Raw genomic sequence first — 12,163 nt, 5'->3', positions numbered from 1 at the left:
TCCCTGTGCTGCTGTATTCACAAGGCAGGAAACAAACATCCATTGTTGGTGGTGGCATGGGGTTTGTTTGCTTATTTATTTATCTTTAAGAAAGAGCAGAGCTGTTTTGCCTCTAGAATGTGAATAAACAACCACATTCTTCTGCCTTTGTGTTGCAATATCATATGTGTCTATAACTGCAGGAGTATATGACTGGCTTTAACTGTGTGTGTCAGAATAATTTTCCTGATTTTGAGGAGCACATCAGTAAAATCACAGAGCAGCTCTTTTCAAAATCCACATCTGTTTCTTAAGACATTAAGCCTAAACTGTCAGGCTGGAAATGAAACGAACTCGTGAGAAGCTCTGGCTGGCATTTTTGCCCTTCCAGCCACCTCGTCAATGATCCTTCCTCTGAAGTTGTTCCTGATAACATTTATAAATAGTTAATGATCAAAAGGCAAGGAGGAATAATTCAAAGTTTGCTTTACTAAGACTGCTGCCTGTGAGTAGTGACCTGAGCAGATGTTCCCAGGGTGTGCAGCCTGTTGGATGGAGGCAATCCCTCTCAGGAGGGAGCGGTGCAGGTCTGTCAGGTGTGCAGCAGAGTTGGTGCTGGGGCATTTCTGTGAGGAGAGGTAAAACTGAGCCCTTCCCCTCCTGCCAAAACACACCGGGGGTGTTGTGTTATTGGTGTAAACACTGAGGTGAAGGGGATGGGTGAGGTGGTGCTGATGCTGGAGCTCTGGTACAGAGGATTTGCATCATTCCTGTGCTGCCACAAACAAAACAGGGAAAAAGCCCAGCTCTGTGTGTAGGTAACAGAGCAAGGATAGGTTGGTTACTGTCGTTGTGTTCTGTTCTACAGCTAATAAATGTCTTTAAATTAGTGACAGTAAGAGGTCCTCATTTCTAAAGTGTTAGTGCATAATTCTAAAATCTAACATTACCTCTAGATCCAATGTGATTGCTTTAGAAAGATGCAGTGTATTTCCTACTGAAAAAAAGGGGGAAAAAATTAAAAGTAGGCTAATGTTGGATAATAGAAGATCCCATTAGGAGGCATCAATTATTTATAGATTTGTATATGATAATAGTATCGAACATAGAAATTTGGAGCACCAGAAATTATAAAGCTGCTGCAGAGTATAAAATTATTCCTTTTGGTTCTTCAGGTTTGAGTTTGACTTTTTAAATTTTTTTTTACTTCTTGAGAGACTTCCAAGGTACCACCACAGAGAAAAGCAATAATATTCTAGATGTGATAAGTGAAAAGTTTCCCATGACTTTGAATTTATGGAGTTGGACAAGGGCAGTCCAAGCCTGGCCACTCACTGAGCCAACAGATGCTTTTATTTTTAAACATTTTCCTGACTTGGAAGCAGAACTGAGCAAACTGAATGTTCCATCTTTAGAGGATACAGAGATGGTGTTCAGCAGCTGTTGAAGACATACAAGCACTGGCAATAAAGTAATTTTCCAAATATTCTGCAAGCCTTTGTGATGACAGTGTCATTGTCTTCTTGGAGAGGAGAACAAGGTGCCATTTCTCACTGACAAAAGAATTGCCATTTTTAACCATACATTAACTCCTGCAGGGTTATTAATGTGCTAACAACCATTTATGTTCTGTGTCTGTGAATTAAATCCACATTTTTCTTAGCCTTTGTATTAGTACCAATGAAACTGTTTCTTGAAATTGCCATGGTTTGGGAAGGGAGGGATCATGACACTGTTATTTTCCCAATGCTGCTACATTTTCATCTATCAGTTTAGAAAAAATGGTTCCCAAGTCACTTAATAAATCAGTCAAGAAAACCAAGTGAAATATTCCAGAAATCTGGTACTGCTTATGCCAACTGTAACATTTGGGTTGGATTTTTTTTTTTTAGTTGTTTGTTTGTTTTCTCCTGTTTTGAGGTTGGGCAGTATTTTATAGATGTCATAAAAATAAGACTCATTTTGATTTAAACCAGGGGGACATGGGGAAGGACCAAAGTTTGTCTAACAAGCTTTTTGTATAAATCCAGGTAACAAAGCTGCTCTTGGTTCTGAGTATACAAACATGGTCTTTATTTCTTGTGAAGCTGTTCCTGGCTGCTTGGATACCTGACTGATTGTCAGTGCATAGTTTTAGAAAAATCTGGAGTAAACTGGAATTATTGGTGAAAGATAATCACTTTTGTAGGACACTCAGCAGTGCTGGGATAACAGACTGGAGCTGGAGAAATTCACAGCTTTCATTTGACTGTTGCATATAGGTGTGTGCTGTCTTTTACAGGTGTTCCTGCAGAGATTTAAGTTGTTGAGTTTCACAGGAAACAGCTCAAGTGTTTGGGTTTTTTAATACACTTAAAACGTTTGCATTGGCAAATTCTTCCAAAACTTTCTAGGGTTTCATCATATTCTATTCAGCTTGCATGGACTGCATTTGATGTGCTTGTTTGTTTGTTAGAATGTTTGAAAATTCCTAGATAAAAAGATGGAATGTCTGTGGCAAACATCTTGAAATGTTTCCTCTGACCATTAGAGTCTCCTTTCATCATGCCCATGTAGGAGATGTTTGGATCTCAGTTACAGACATAGGATTAAAAAATGAGCCACCTCATGCTCCAGAGATGCAAATACTGCTTGCTATAGGAGTCAAAAATCAGTGTTCAAGTGCTCCAAAATGGAATATTGCTGCAGGTTCAAGAACTTCTTAAAACAAGAAGCTATGATGACAGCTATGATGAACTCCATATTTCAAGAATAATTTGAGTTCTTGCCATGTAATTTAAATAGGAAATGTTTCATTCTTCCTCTGACCAAACTGTCAGAAAAGAGAGTGTCTGACTGCTTTGTGAACTCCTGATTAAAGAGTTTATCATCCTGCATCAGGCAGTCACAGGAATTTATTTAACATGTGTGTCTGGTAAGAGACTTTACTTGGGAGAACTTGCAATTCAAATCACAGTTACTTTGAACATGTCTGTACTTAAAATTTTTAACACTACCAAGTTTGGAAGTATTCCTTCATTTCCTTCATGACACTCAGAGAGATGTTTTAGTAACTTTCCTGAAAGTATTCTTAATTATTCCACAGGTTCATGAACCACCCAGCCCCAGCCAACAGCCGCTACAAACCCACTTGCTATGAACATGCTGCTAACTGTTACACACATGCAGTAAGTACACTTCTGCCTTCTTTAACCAGATTTTCAATAAATTTTTGTCTGTTTGGATTGCTAAATGCTTACCTTTGCCTTGCTGTGTTCATATCTACAGCCTCTCTCTGGTTTTGTGCATATAAGCATTAACTGTAACAGTTCAGAAAATTAGATGTTTGGTAATATTCTGAATCTCTTAGAGCTCCAGACACTTCACAAGATTCATTTTCACCAGTGTTACAGATCTTTAACTTGATATTTTCCCTCTGTTCCAGTCAAAGGATGCCTGCAGTAAAGGGGATATAGGCCACTACTAGTCAGCCTGCAAGGTGGATTTTCCAGGTCTGCCCTGACATAATATTGTGCAAATTGTAAACTGGAAGTAAAAGAAAGATTTATCCGTGTGAGAAATGGGAAGGCCTCATCAGACTGTCTGTGGGGCAACAAGAGCTGGAATGTTTTAATCAATCCTGATACCTACTGACTCTTCAAGAAATCTGCTGTTTTGCAAGAGACCCTGATAATGCTGACAGCCCTTCTGAAATTTCAAGCTTTCCTTATTTTTGTAATGTAAGGACTTATTCTAGAATTGAATATATGGTATTCACATAAAGAAGAACAAAAGCAGTCCCCTTTGATTTTTTTTTTTTCTTTTAGTAATTAGGAAGTTTAATTTGCTGTCTGGCACTTTGAAAAGGACTTAAAAATGTGTTTGTTTGCTTTTTAAGATAGCATTTGCCCTTTTACAAAATCAGCTTGTGTGTCTCCTCAACCCCTCAGCTCCAAACATCTGAAGTATGTTTGACTTTGTCCTCAGTCTCTTATCTCCAGTGTGTCTGAGTGAGCTGCAGATAGGAAAGCTCAAAGTGGTGCCCAGGACTCTTCAGTTGTTAAGGAGCTCTGTTCTTAAGGATCCCTTGTGTGTATTTCATAAATAACCAACATACAGCTCCGTGGTGCTGGTAAAAGCAGAATCACCTTGGTTTTGCATGTGGACATAAAGTTGACTGAAGCTTCTGTGTTCTTAAGCCAAAGGTCTCATGTACAGCATTATGTAAATATATGCTTGTTTGCCTAGGGAATGAAGCAACGTTCTGTTAGTTAACACAAATACGTAGTTTATCTCATAATCCTTGTGCAAATCTTGTTTACTCTGGCCAAAAAGTTAGATTTCAAAATATCTGGCAGATGTTGCTGTGCTCCTAAGCAATTTCAGCTTTCACCTAGTTGAAAACCAGGCATGATTTACTCCTGCCTGTTAGCAGGACGTGACAGCCAGGGTGGATCAGTGTTTTCTGGTAGGCTGCAGTTTGTGCTGGAGCTCTCTGGTTACTTTCTGAGCAATCTACCTGCTAAAACCTACAATAAACTGTTAAAATAAATATGCCGTATTTTTTCATCAGTATTTAAAGTCTTGAAATGGGAGTCTAAGCTGGGAGAGCACAGAAAAGCTAGGGGGGATGTTTTCATCTCCGTTGTGTTGCAGACTTACTAAATGTTAGATGGTCAAGTGGCTGAGTCTTTGCTGCTAGATTGCAATGCAAGTTTTCTATTAGACATTGATAATTCTATAGAACAGAATCCAACAATGGTTCTCCAATATATTTTTATTCCAAACTTTTATGAATGAATTCCTGAATTCATAATTCAGGAAGCAGTCAACTTCTACTTTGAGTGTGGCTGTACTTCTCAATAGGTATCCCATCTGGTTTTGAACTTAAAAATACACAGGAATCAGTTTATGGCAGCTGCTTAATAAAAAACAAGCAACAAAAAAATAAGGACAAAGGATGGTATAGAATCCCAGGTACAACCTTTTGGTACAAGACTTAAAAGGTAGTAAGGTATCTTCACATTTCTTACTTGTAAGGCTATTTTAAATGTCTTGCTTTTTTTTTTTTTTTTTAAGCTTTAAATGAAGCGTTGACTTGCCTTCAGACACTGGGAGAGGAATGGCAGCAAAGTAGTTGAAAATAGACAGAAAAACTGTTCTCTGTGTTCAACAGGAAGGAAACAGTGCATGAGAAAAGCAGGGGTTGTGAGAATTGGAGGGGAGAGATGACTTTCATAACAAAGCTTTCTGGTGTATGTAAGGTTTATCAGACCTTGTTGTGTTAAAACCTCAGGATTTAGACATGCCTTGCTTTATACTACTTTAAATGTTTCTTCTAACTGCCTTAAAAGGAGTAACTATTCTTAAAATTAGTTATAATCTGTATTCCAGGTTGGGTTAGTGAAGTGCATGGAAGAACAGAAGTAGTATAAATATTTAAAAAGTGAGACTTGGAGCATTTAGGCGGCCATTTGAGCAGGGAAGAAGGGGTGATCAAAATTTCAGAAGGACTCTTCTGATGAAAATGTCTCCATTCCCACTGATTGGTATAAGCAGTTTCTCTGTTCTCTGTGAGTTGCACAACCCAAGTTGCTTGTGGGCCTCTCACTCTGTTACTGGTCTCCTAAAATAAGGGGAAAATTGCAAAGTTGGGAGAGATGGTAACAGGAGTGCACTCATGGAGCAGGCAGCTGGGGATGGGCACAGCCCTTCATGGGTCCCTCTAAGTGTCACATTTTTTGGGGTCAGGGCTGGCAGCTTTGTTGCTGTTTCTGCTGCCTTCCTTTCCAAAAAGGAACTGCATGGACCATTTTTGTGCCCTCAGTGTTTCCCTCCCAGTGAGAGGCTCGTGAGATTGCAGCAGTGACACCAACACTGCTGCAGTGGCTCGTGCATGAAAAGTTGTTGCTGCCTGCATGATGTGCAAGGAGAACAACTTCATTTTCCAGGGATGTTAGATACAAAAGCAAAACTTCCAACAGGTTTTTAAAGCTGTCTGTGACAGAGATTATTTGGAGAAATATGGAAAGAATGCAGGTAAAATGCTGACCAGTGGAGCAGTATCCTAAGCAGCCCCAGACAGGTGGAAGGCACTGGGTGTTTTGCTGTAAGTTGGTAACCAGAGAGTGTCATTTCACTCAAGTGACCCTGATCAGGTTCACAGCTTATTGTGTCAGCCTCTTCCCTTGTGCCTTAAGGGTTTTTACTTGCTGTGACAGCAGGGTTTGTGGTAGTTGGTTTCCCAAAATGCACCACACAGAGATTGTGCTGAAAACTATTCTGACAGATTACCACCTGTAGATGTAAATGAACATATTTTAATCCTTTATCGTCCTCCTTATTGCAAAGAGCTTTTAACTTCATTCTCTTATTTTGTTCTGACATTTTTCTAGAAAGCTTAGGAAACTGTTGCCTTCTCTCCTGTTCTGCAGATCTTCCTTCCAGCCCCACTTCTGATGCAGCCAGGATTAATCACGGTGCTAAAATTAGTAAATTTGCACATCACAGCTCTGGGTTTGCTCACAGTACATTAAGTTACTGGGTTTGATGATATTCACTTGGAAGACTTGCACTCCATGATGAAATAAGCAAAGATTTTGTGACTTGTAGCTGGAGGTTTTTTTCAAGGAATATTGGCAACTAAGAAATGCTTTGTCATGCTGTAAAATGACACAGCACAATCCCACTCATTCTGTTAGTTCTGATTCTCTGACTGCTTTTTTGGTGAACTCCCCACCTTTTTAAAGAAGTGATTAATGGCTTTTCCATTCTGAAAACTGGAGATTAAAATGCAGTTCTTGTGCTTGTGATTTTTTTCAAATGAACGTGGGAAAATTTGCCTTTTTTTGTGAGCTGAAGTTTCATATTTCTTTTGTAAGATGGGTAAAGCCCATTGTACCATATATTACCTGTTATGACATTGCCATCTGAAGAACTTTAATCGAGTTGGCTGGAGCAGCAGTGTATCACTTCTGGAATTTGTATTTAATCTAGCTATTTTTGGCCATAAAAAAAAAGAGTAATAAAACTTCTCTTGTTTTGTCTGACTGTTCCCATGGTGCCTACCAAGCATGGAGAGGAAAATGGTTCCAAAAAGAATACTTAGAAAAAACAATCAGTCCTTTTCATGGAATACAGTGCTCTTCCCTGTGAGAGATAGAATTGTTCTTTAAAGCAGGACAAGGCAAAAAGGGGATTAAAGTCTTCATTCATGTGCTGTACTCTTGATTCTGAAGGTGCAAATAAAGAGGTGATCATAGAGTTGCTTCTTTGTTTTAACTGTATCACTTTGTACACAATAATTACTGGAACGAGTGATTGACACTGAATTTTGTTTTGGCCCATTTGGGCATCCCATGTCACAGCTTAGCTTGTGAAATATTTATTTGAGGAGATTAATGAAAAGCTGGGGTCTCTGTAAGAAAGGTGGGTTATTCTGTGGATCTAAAGCCCAAAGAGGGCTCTTTTCCTGTGAAGTGGTCTCTGTCAGAGTCCCTGAGCAGCTCATGCCTAGGCTGTTACAGGGAATTAGTAGGAATTTGCTGTTTTACCTGGTATTTATAGGTATTTAATCTCTGAAACCTTTTAGTGCTCTGTCAAGTTTAGTCAAAACTAGAATTTGCACCAAAATTGGGAAGGAATCTGAGGGTGCAGTGGGACTGTACAGCTTAGAGCCATGGCTACACCTCCATTTCTGGGGCTATGTGTCCTCCTGTCCCCTGCAAAAACAAAATGAAACAATTGTCACATCTCATCAGTTCCTGGCTGTGCCAGGGGCTCCAGCCACACTTCATTCACACTGTGTCTCATGTGTGGAGAGCAGGAGTGGCTGATCTCCTGAGCAGTGACACATTTCAACCTTCCCTGAATTTGGGGGCTATCCAGGATGTGTGCAGGAAATTTAGGGTTGATGATAAACGGGAAGCCAGGCTAGCAGACTGTTTCTGGCCTTAAAGTGCACCAGGTCAACTTCCATAGCTCCATTACAAAGCTCAGGAAGTGTTTTCACCTCCAGTCCCAATGCTGTGAATGTATCAATGCCATGCTTTTAATTTCCATTTGGCACAAATACACTGAATTTTGCAAAACATAAGGAAATTGAATAGTAATGAAGCTACAGCTGATATACTTCAAAGTCAGAAGGAAATTGTTATTCTCAGATCCATTCATGTTATTGTTGTTCTCAGATCCATTCAGTTTGCTCTGCATCCTCTGCACTGAGCAGAACCTCGATTTCCTCTGGTCTGTAATTAGATAAAGGACAGATAGGTCAGGCTAGACTAGAACTCTGCAGTCTGAGCTATCAGACCTGTAATGCAAAGTGGCCAGATTTGTTTAAACATTGCTTGTTCCTGGCTTTATTGTTTAACATATGAGACTTGGGTTAAATGACCAAGAATTTAACCCTAAGGAGCTTATTTGCAATTCAAGGGAGCAAATTAGCATTTTAGACATGCTGTAGGGCCTGGAAGAGAATTTGTGCAGTGTTTGTAAAAATTAGAAGGCTGACTTGATAGTGGATGGAGATGGGTAGAAATAGCTGAGTCAGTGAGCTCTCTTCTTCAAATACTTGTTGGATTTAGGGTGTTTTTTAGGGTTTTTGGTTTGTTTTTTTTTTTCTCCTTCTCTCTCTCTTCTTTTTGCCTTTTCCTGAAGGAGATAGAGGTACATCAGGTATTTTATTCTGGAAGGGAGTTTGGTTTTAAATGTATGCATTTAAAGCCTGCATCACTTCTTGGATGCTTCATGCAAGCATAATTTTATAATGATGTTTGAACAGGGCCTGTTTTGGAGGAAGTGAATTAGAAATGCTTTGAGAGGGAGGTGGGAAGGAAAACAGAGTTGGATATGCTGCATTAGAAGAACATCTTTGTGCATTAAAAATCTATTCATGAGAGAAGTTTGCAGCTAATTTATTAATGGTAGCTTAAACCCAAGTTCTGCAAAACTATTGCTTAATTCTTGCAACTGTACTTTGCTAAATGCTTTGTTTTTTTCATTTGGGATTTGAGTTTATTTTGGTCTATCTTGTGCTCTGTGTCTATGCACAAGATGTGGCTTAAATTGAAGCCTAGCGTAAGATCAATTTGGTTTTAAAACATGAAGCTGTATGTGAAAATAAAACCTGCTAATATTTAGAAAATTAGACAAAAGAATTTGCTGTCATGGCTAGAGGAGTTGGTAACCCTCCCTGGTACCATGGGGGGAGAAATTTAGTAAAACCAGACATAGCTTTATGCCTGAGACATTGATGAATTTCTGGTGCTGTCGTGTCAACTTAAAACTAAATGACAAAGCTCTGGCTGGGGCTGAGCTCTCTGCCTGCTGGTGCTGCTCTGTGGGTGGCACCACGGCACAAAGCTGACAATGTCCTTTTGTTGTGGCAGCTCCTGATCGTCCCTGCCATCGTGGGCAGCGCCCTCCTGCACCGGCTCTCGGACGACCGCTGGGAGAAGATCACGGCATGGATGTACGGCGTGGGGCTCTGCGCCCTCTTCATCGTCTCCACCGTCTTCCACATCGTCTCCTGGAAGAAGAGTCACCTAAGGTAGCAGCAGAGAGTGCTGCCCTTCCTTGTTTGCCCTTTGTGCTTCTCAGTCAAACCAATTTTACAGCAGGTCGGAGTGGTACTTTGTACTGAACCATGGTAAAAACACCTGTGGGATTCGCGTTCTCTGAACCTGAGAGAAGCAGAGAAAAGAATGATCAAAACAAATCTTATCACTCGCTGTGCCTGTGTTGTGCCAAAGTAGAATGCAATATGGAGGTTGTTTGCCCAAAGTGATGGTGTTTTGTTTCCTTGGCCTGTCAGGGCCAGGTGTGTGTGTGTGTGTGTCAGGACTGTCAGCTGACAGCCACGGGATTCTGGGTGCTTGTGCAGATTCAGTTTAATACAATGCAATAGAATATAGAATAATATAGTATAATAAAGTAATTAATTAACCTTCTGATATCAGTGGGGTCAGATGCATAATTTCTCCCTGCCACAGGGGTTGCCTTGGTTCCTATAAACACCCTTGATTTTTTTGGAAGGAATAGTGAACCAAGCTCATGTACCAGTGAACTTGAATGTCTGCTGCCTTGTCACAAAGAAAATGTGTTTTGGTAGCCCTAGTGGCTCTTAATCCAGAAGCAGAATGAGAAAAACATAATGTAGGTGGTTGATGGATAATATCTGATTGCAGATGTGAAGACACTGTGTGGGACTGTGGCATGCTCAAGTGCTTTGAGGAGCACAGCTTTTGCCAGTGCCCAGCTAACCAGCAGGAAACCTCCTTGGGACCAAGGCAGCAATAGCAGAACTGACATAGGATTTATTATTTTAATTTTATTTTATTTATCCATCCCTTGTAAGACTCCCTAAATAATTCTGGGCCATAAATTGGATATAGCCAGTAGTCAGTAAATAGTAACAGTGTCTGGATTAGGCAGGGATGCAAGGTGGGGGTGGAGAAGGGGAGAGGACTGGAGAAGTGCTCAGCTCTTACGTGTCTCAGTTCCTCCACATGGTTGTAAGCGGGATGGAGGTGATGGTATTTTCCCCAGAGTAATTCCAAAGCATGTCAGGAAAGTGAGGTGATGCAAAAATCTTCCCAAAATGTGTCATGGTGACCTGTTCTGTCTCTCTGTCCCTAGGACAATGGAGCATTGCTTTCACATGTGTGACAGAATGATGATCTATGTCTTCATTGCATCATCCTACGCACCATGGTAAGAAATGGGCACCACAGCTGCAGAATCAAAGCTTTTCCAAAGTAAGGAGTTCATCATTGCAGCTTTCCAAAATCTATTCATGGCTTCTTGGATGCAACTGAGCACATTATGTGTTGTGACAGACATTGCAATGTCCTTTCCTGGGCCTTGCTGAGCAGAAAGTGATGCTAGGAAACATCAGAAAGTAGTTTATTTATACTCCACATACCTCAGTTCATGCTTTCCAGCCATCAATGCAAGCACCTTCTGCCTTCCTGTGGGTAGAATGTCCCAGTGTTTGTTCCCTCATCATTCTGTAGTTAAAGCTCTGAGTATTTATTTGTTTTTATTAACCCCCACTGCTATTGTGTTAGTTTACTCATCACTTTTGTCTCTTGGAACCTTTATGCCTCCAGGTTAAATCTCCGTGAGCTGGGACCTCTGGCATCTCACATGAGATGGTTTATCTGGCTGATGGCTGCTGGAGGAACCCTTTATGTATTTCTCTACCATGAAAAGTAAGAATTTTTCTTTGCATTTAACTTTAAACTGAAAATTATCATCAGAGAACAAGACCAATCTTTTTTTGTTTTGGAGATGAGCTACCAAGGTTCTCATCAAACATGAAAATTTAAGTTGCCTGAGTGTTTTATTCTCACTGGTACTTACTGCAAGTGAAAGTGTCTGGGCAGTATTTAGGGAAGGTATTGCCTGCAACTCTACAATGCAGAGATAAATGCTAGTTTTAATTTTGTCATAAAACACTATAACCTATCTATCTGCATGAAAGCTTTTTTTGTAATGATCCAATACCAACAGATAATTTAAAATATTCATTTTTGCTGTTGAAGGAAATGTTCACCCTTTTGTACACCACCTTAAATTGCTCAAATCATTCCTTTTTAGGCATAAGATCGTTGAACTCTTTTTCTATTTAGCGATGGGATTTTCTCCTGCTCTGGTAGTGACATCCATGGTAAGGAATGTGACTATTAACAGTGCAAACAAACAAAACTTGCCTTTTATAACCAGCTTAAATTCCAGTGCAGCTCTTTCCTCTGCAGAGATGTTCATTTTAGTACACTATACTTATAAATGTTCTTGGCAGAGCAACCAAATACAACCTGTCATAGTTTGGATTTATAGTTCACATTTCAGTGAAATGCTGCCTTGTTTTGTTCAATCTGGGCTGCATTGTGTAGATAAAGAGAGCCTGGGTTTCTTGGTGCATCTGAAAAGCATCCTACTCCAAACTGTTTTATAGTTACACATTTTAAATAATGTTGATTAACCATCTCTGCTGCTAATATAAATGTGACACATTTTCAGGTTAGTGCCTTAACTGGCTGTGTCAAAGTCTTGCTGGGAGGAGCTGCATTAAACTCACACTTCACAGAGTAATGTGGTTTTCTTTGTCTCCATGATTGTCTGTTCTGCTGATGAAGCAAACCATCAATCTTGTTTTAGTTCTTGAGTTGTCCCAGTATAAGTTCTCTAGTGCTATGGGGAC

The 12,163-nt window shown here is 40.0% G+C and overlaps 1 protein-coding gene across 2 annotated transcripts in view; it reads left to right on the top strand.

Moving 5' to 3' along the window:
- The window catches only part of MMD (monocyte to macrophage differentiation associated), a 43,528-nt gene that overhangs the window by 28,998 nt on the left and 2,367 nt on the right, over positions 1-12,163 (top strand). For both annotated transcript variants that reach the window (XM_064728618.1, XM_064728620.1), the window contains exons 2-6: positions 3,065-3,146; positions 9,348-9,508; positions 10,597-10,671; positions 11,070-11,171; positions 11,560-11,629. In XM_064728618.1, the coding sequence (XP_064584688.1) occupies positions 3,065-3,146; positions 9,348-9,508; positions 10,597-10,671; positions 11,070-11,171; positions 11,560-11,629 (490 nt within the window). The remainder of the gene's footprint in view (positions 1-3,064; positions 3,147-9,347; positions 9,509-10,596; positions 10,672-11,069; positions 11,172-11,559; positions 11,630-12,163) is intronic.

Source organism: Zonotrichia leucophrys, chromosome 18, assembly GCF_028769735.1.
Source record: "Zonotrichia leucophrys gambelii isolate GWCS_2022_RI chromosome 18, RI_Zleu_2.0, whole genome shotgun sequence".
NCBI classification, from domain to species: Eukaryota; Metazoa; Chordata; class Aves; order Passeriformes; family Passerellidae; genus Zonotrichia; species Zonotrichia leucophrys.
Note: the sequence above shows the minus strand (reverse complement) of the source record. Positions and strands in the feature narration are given on the sequence as shown.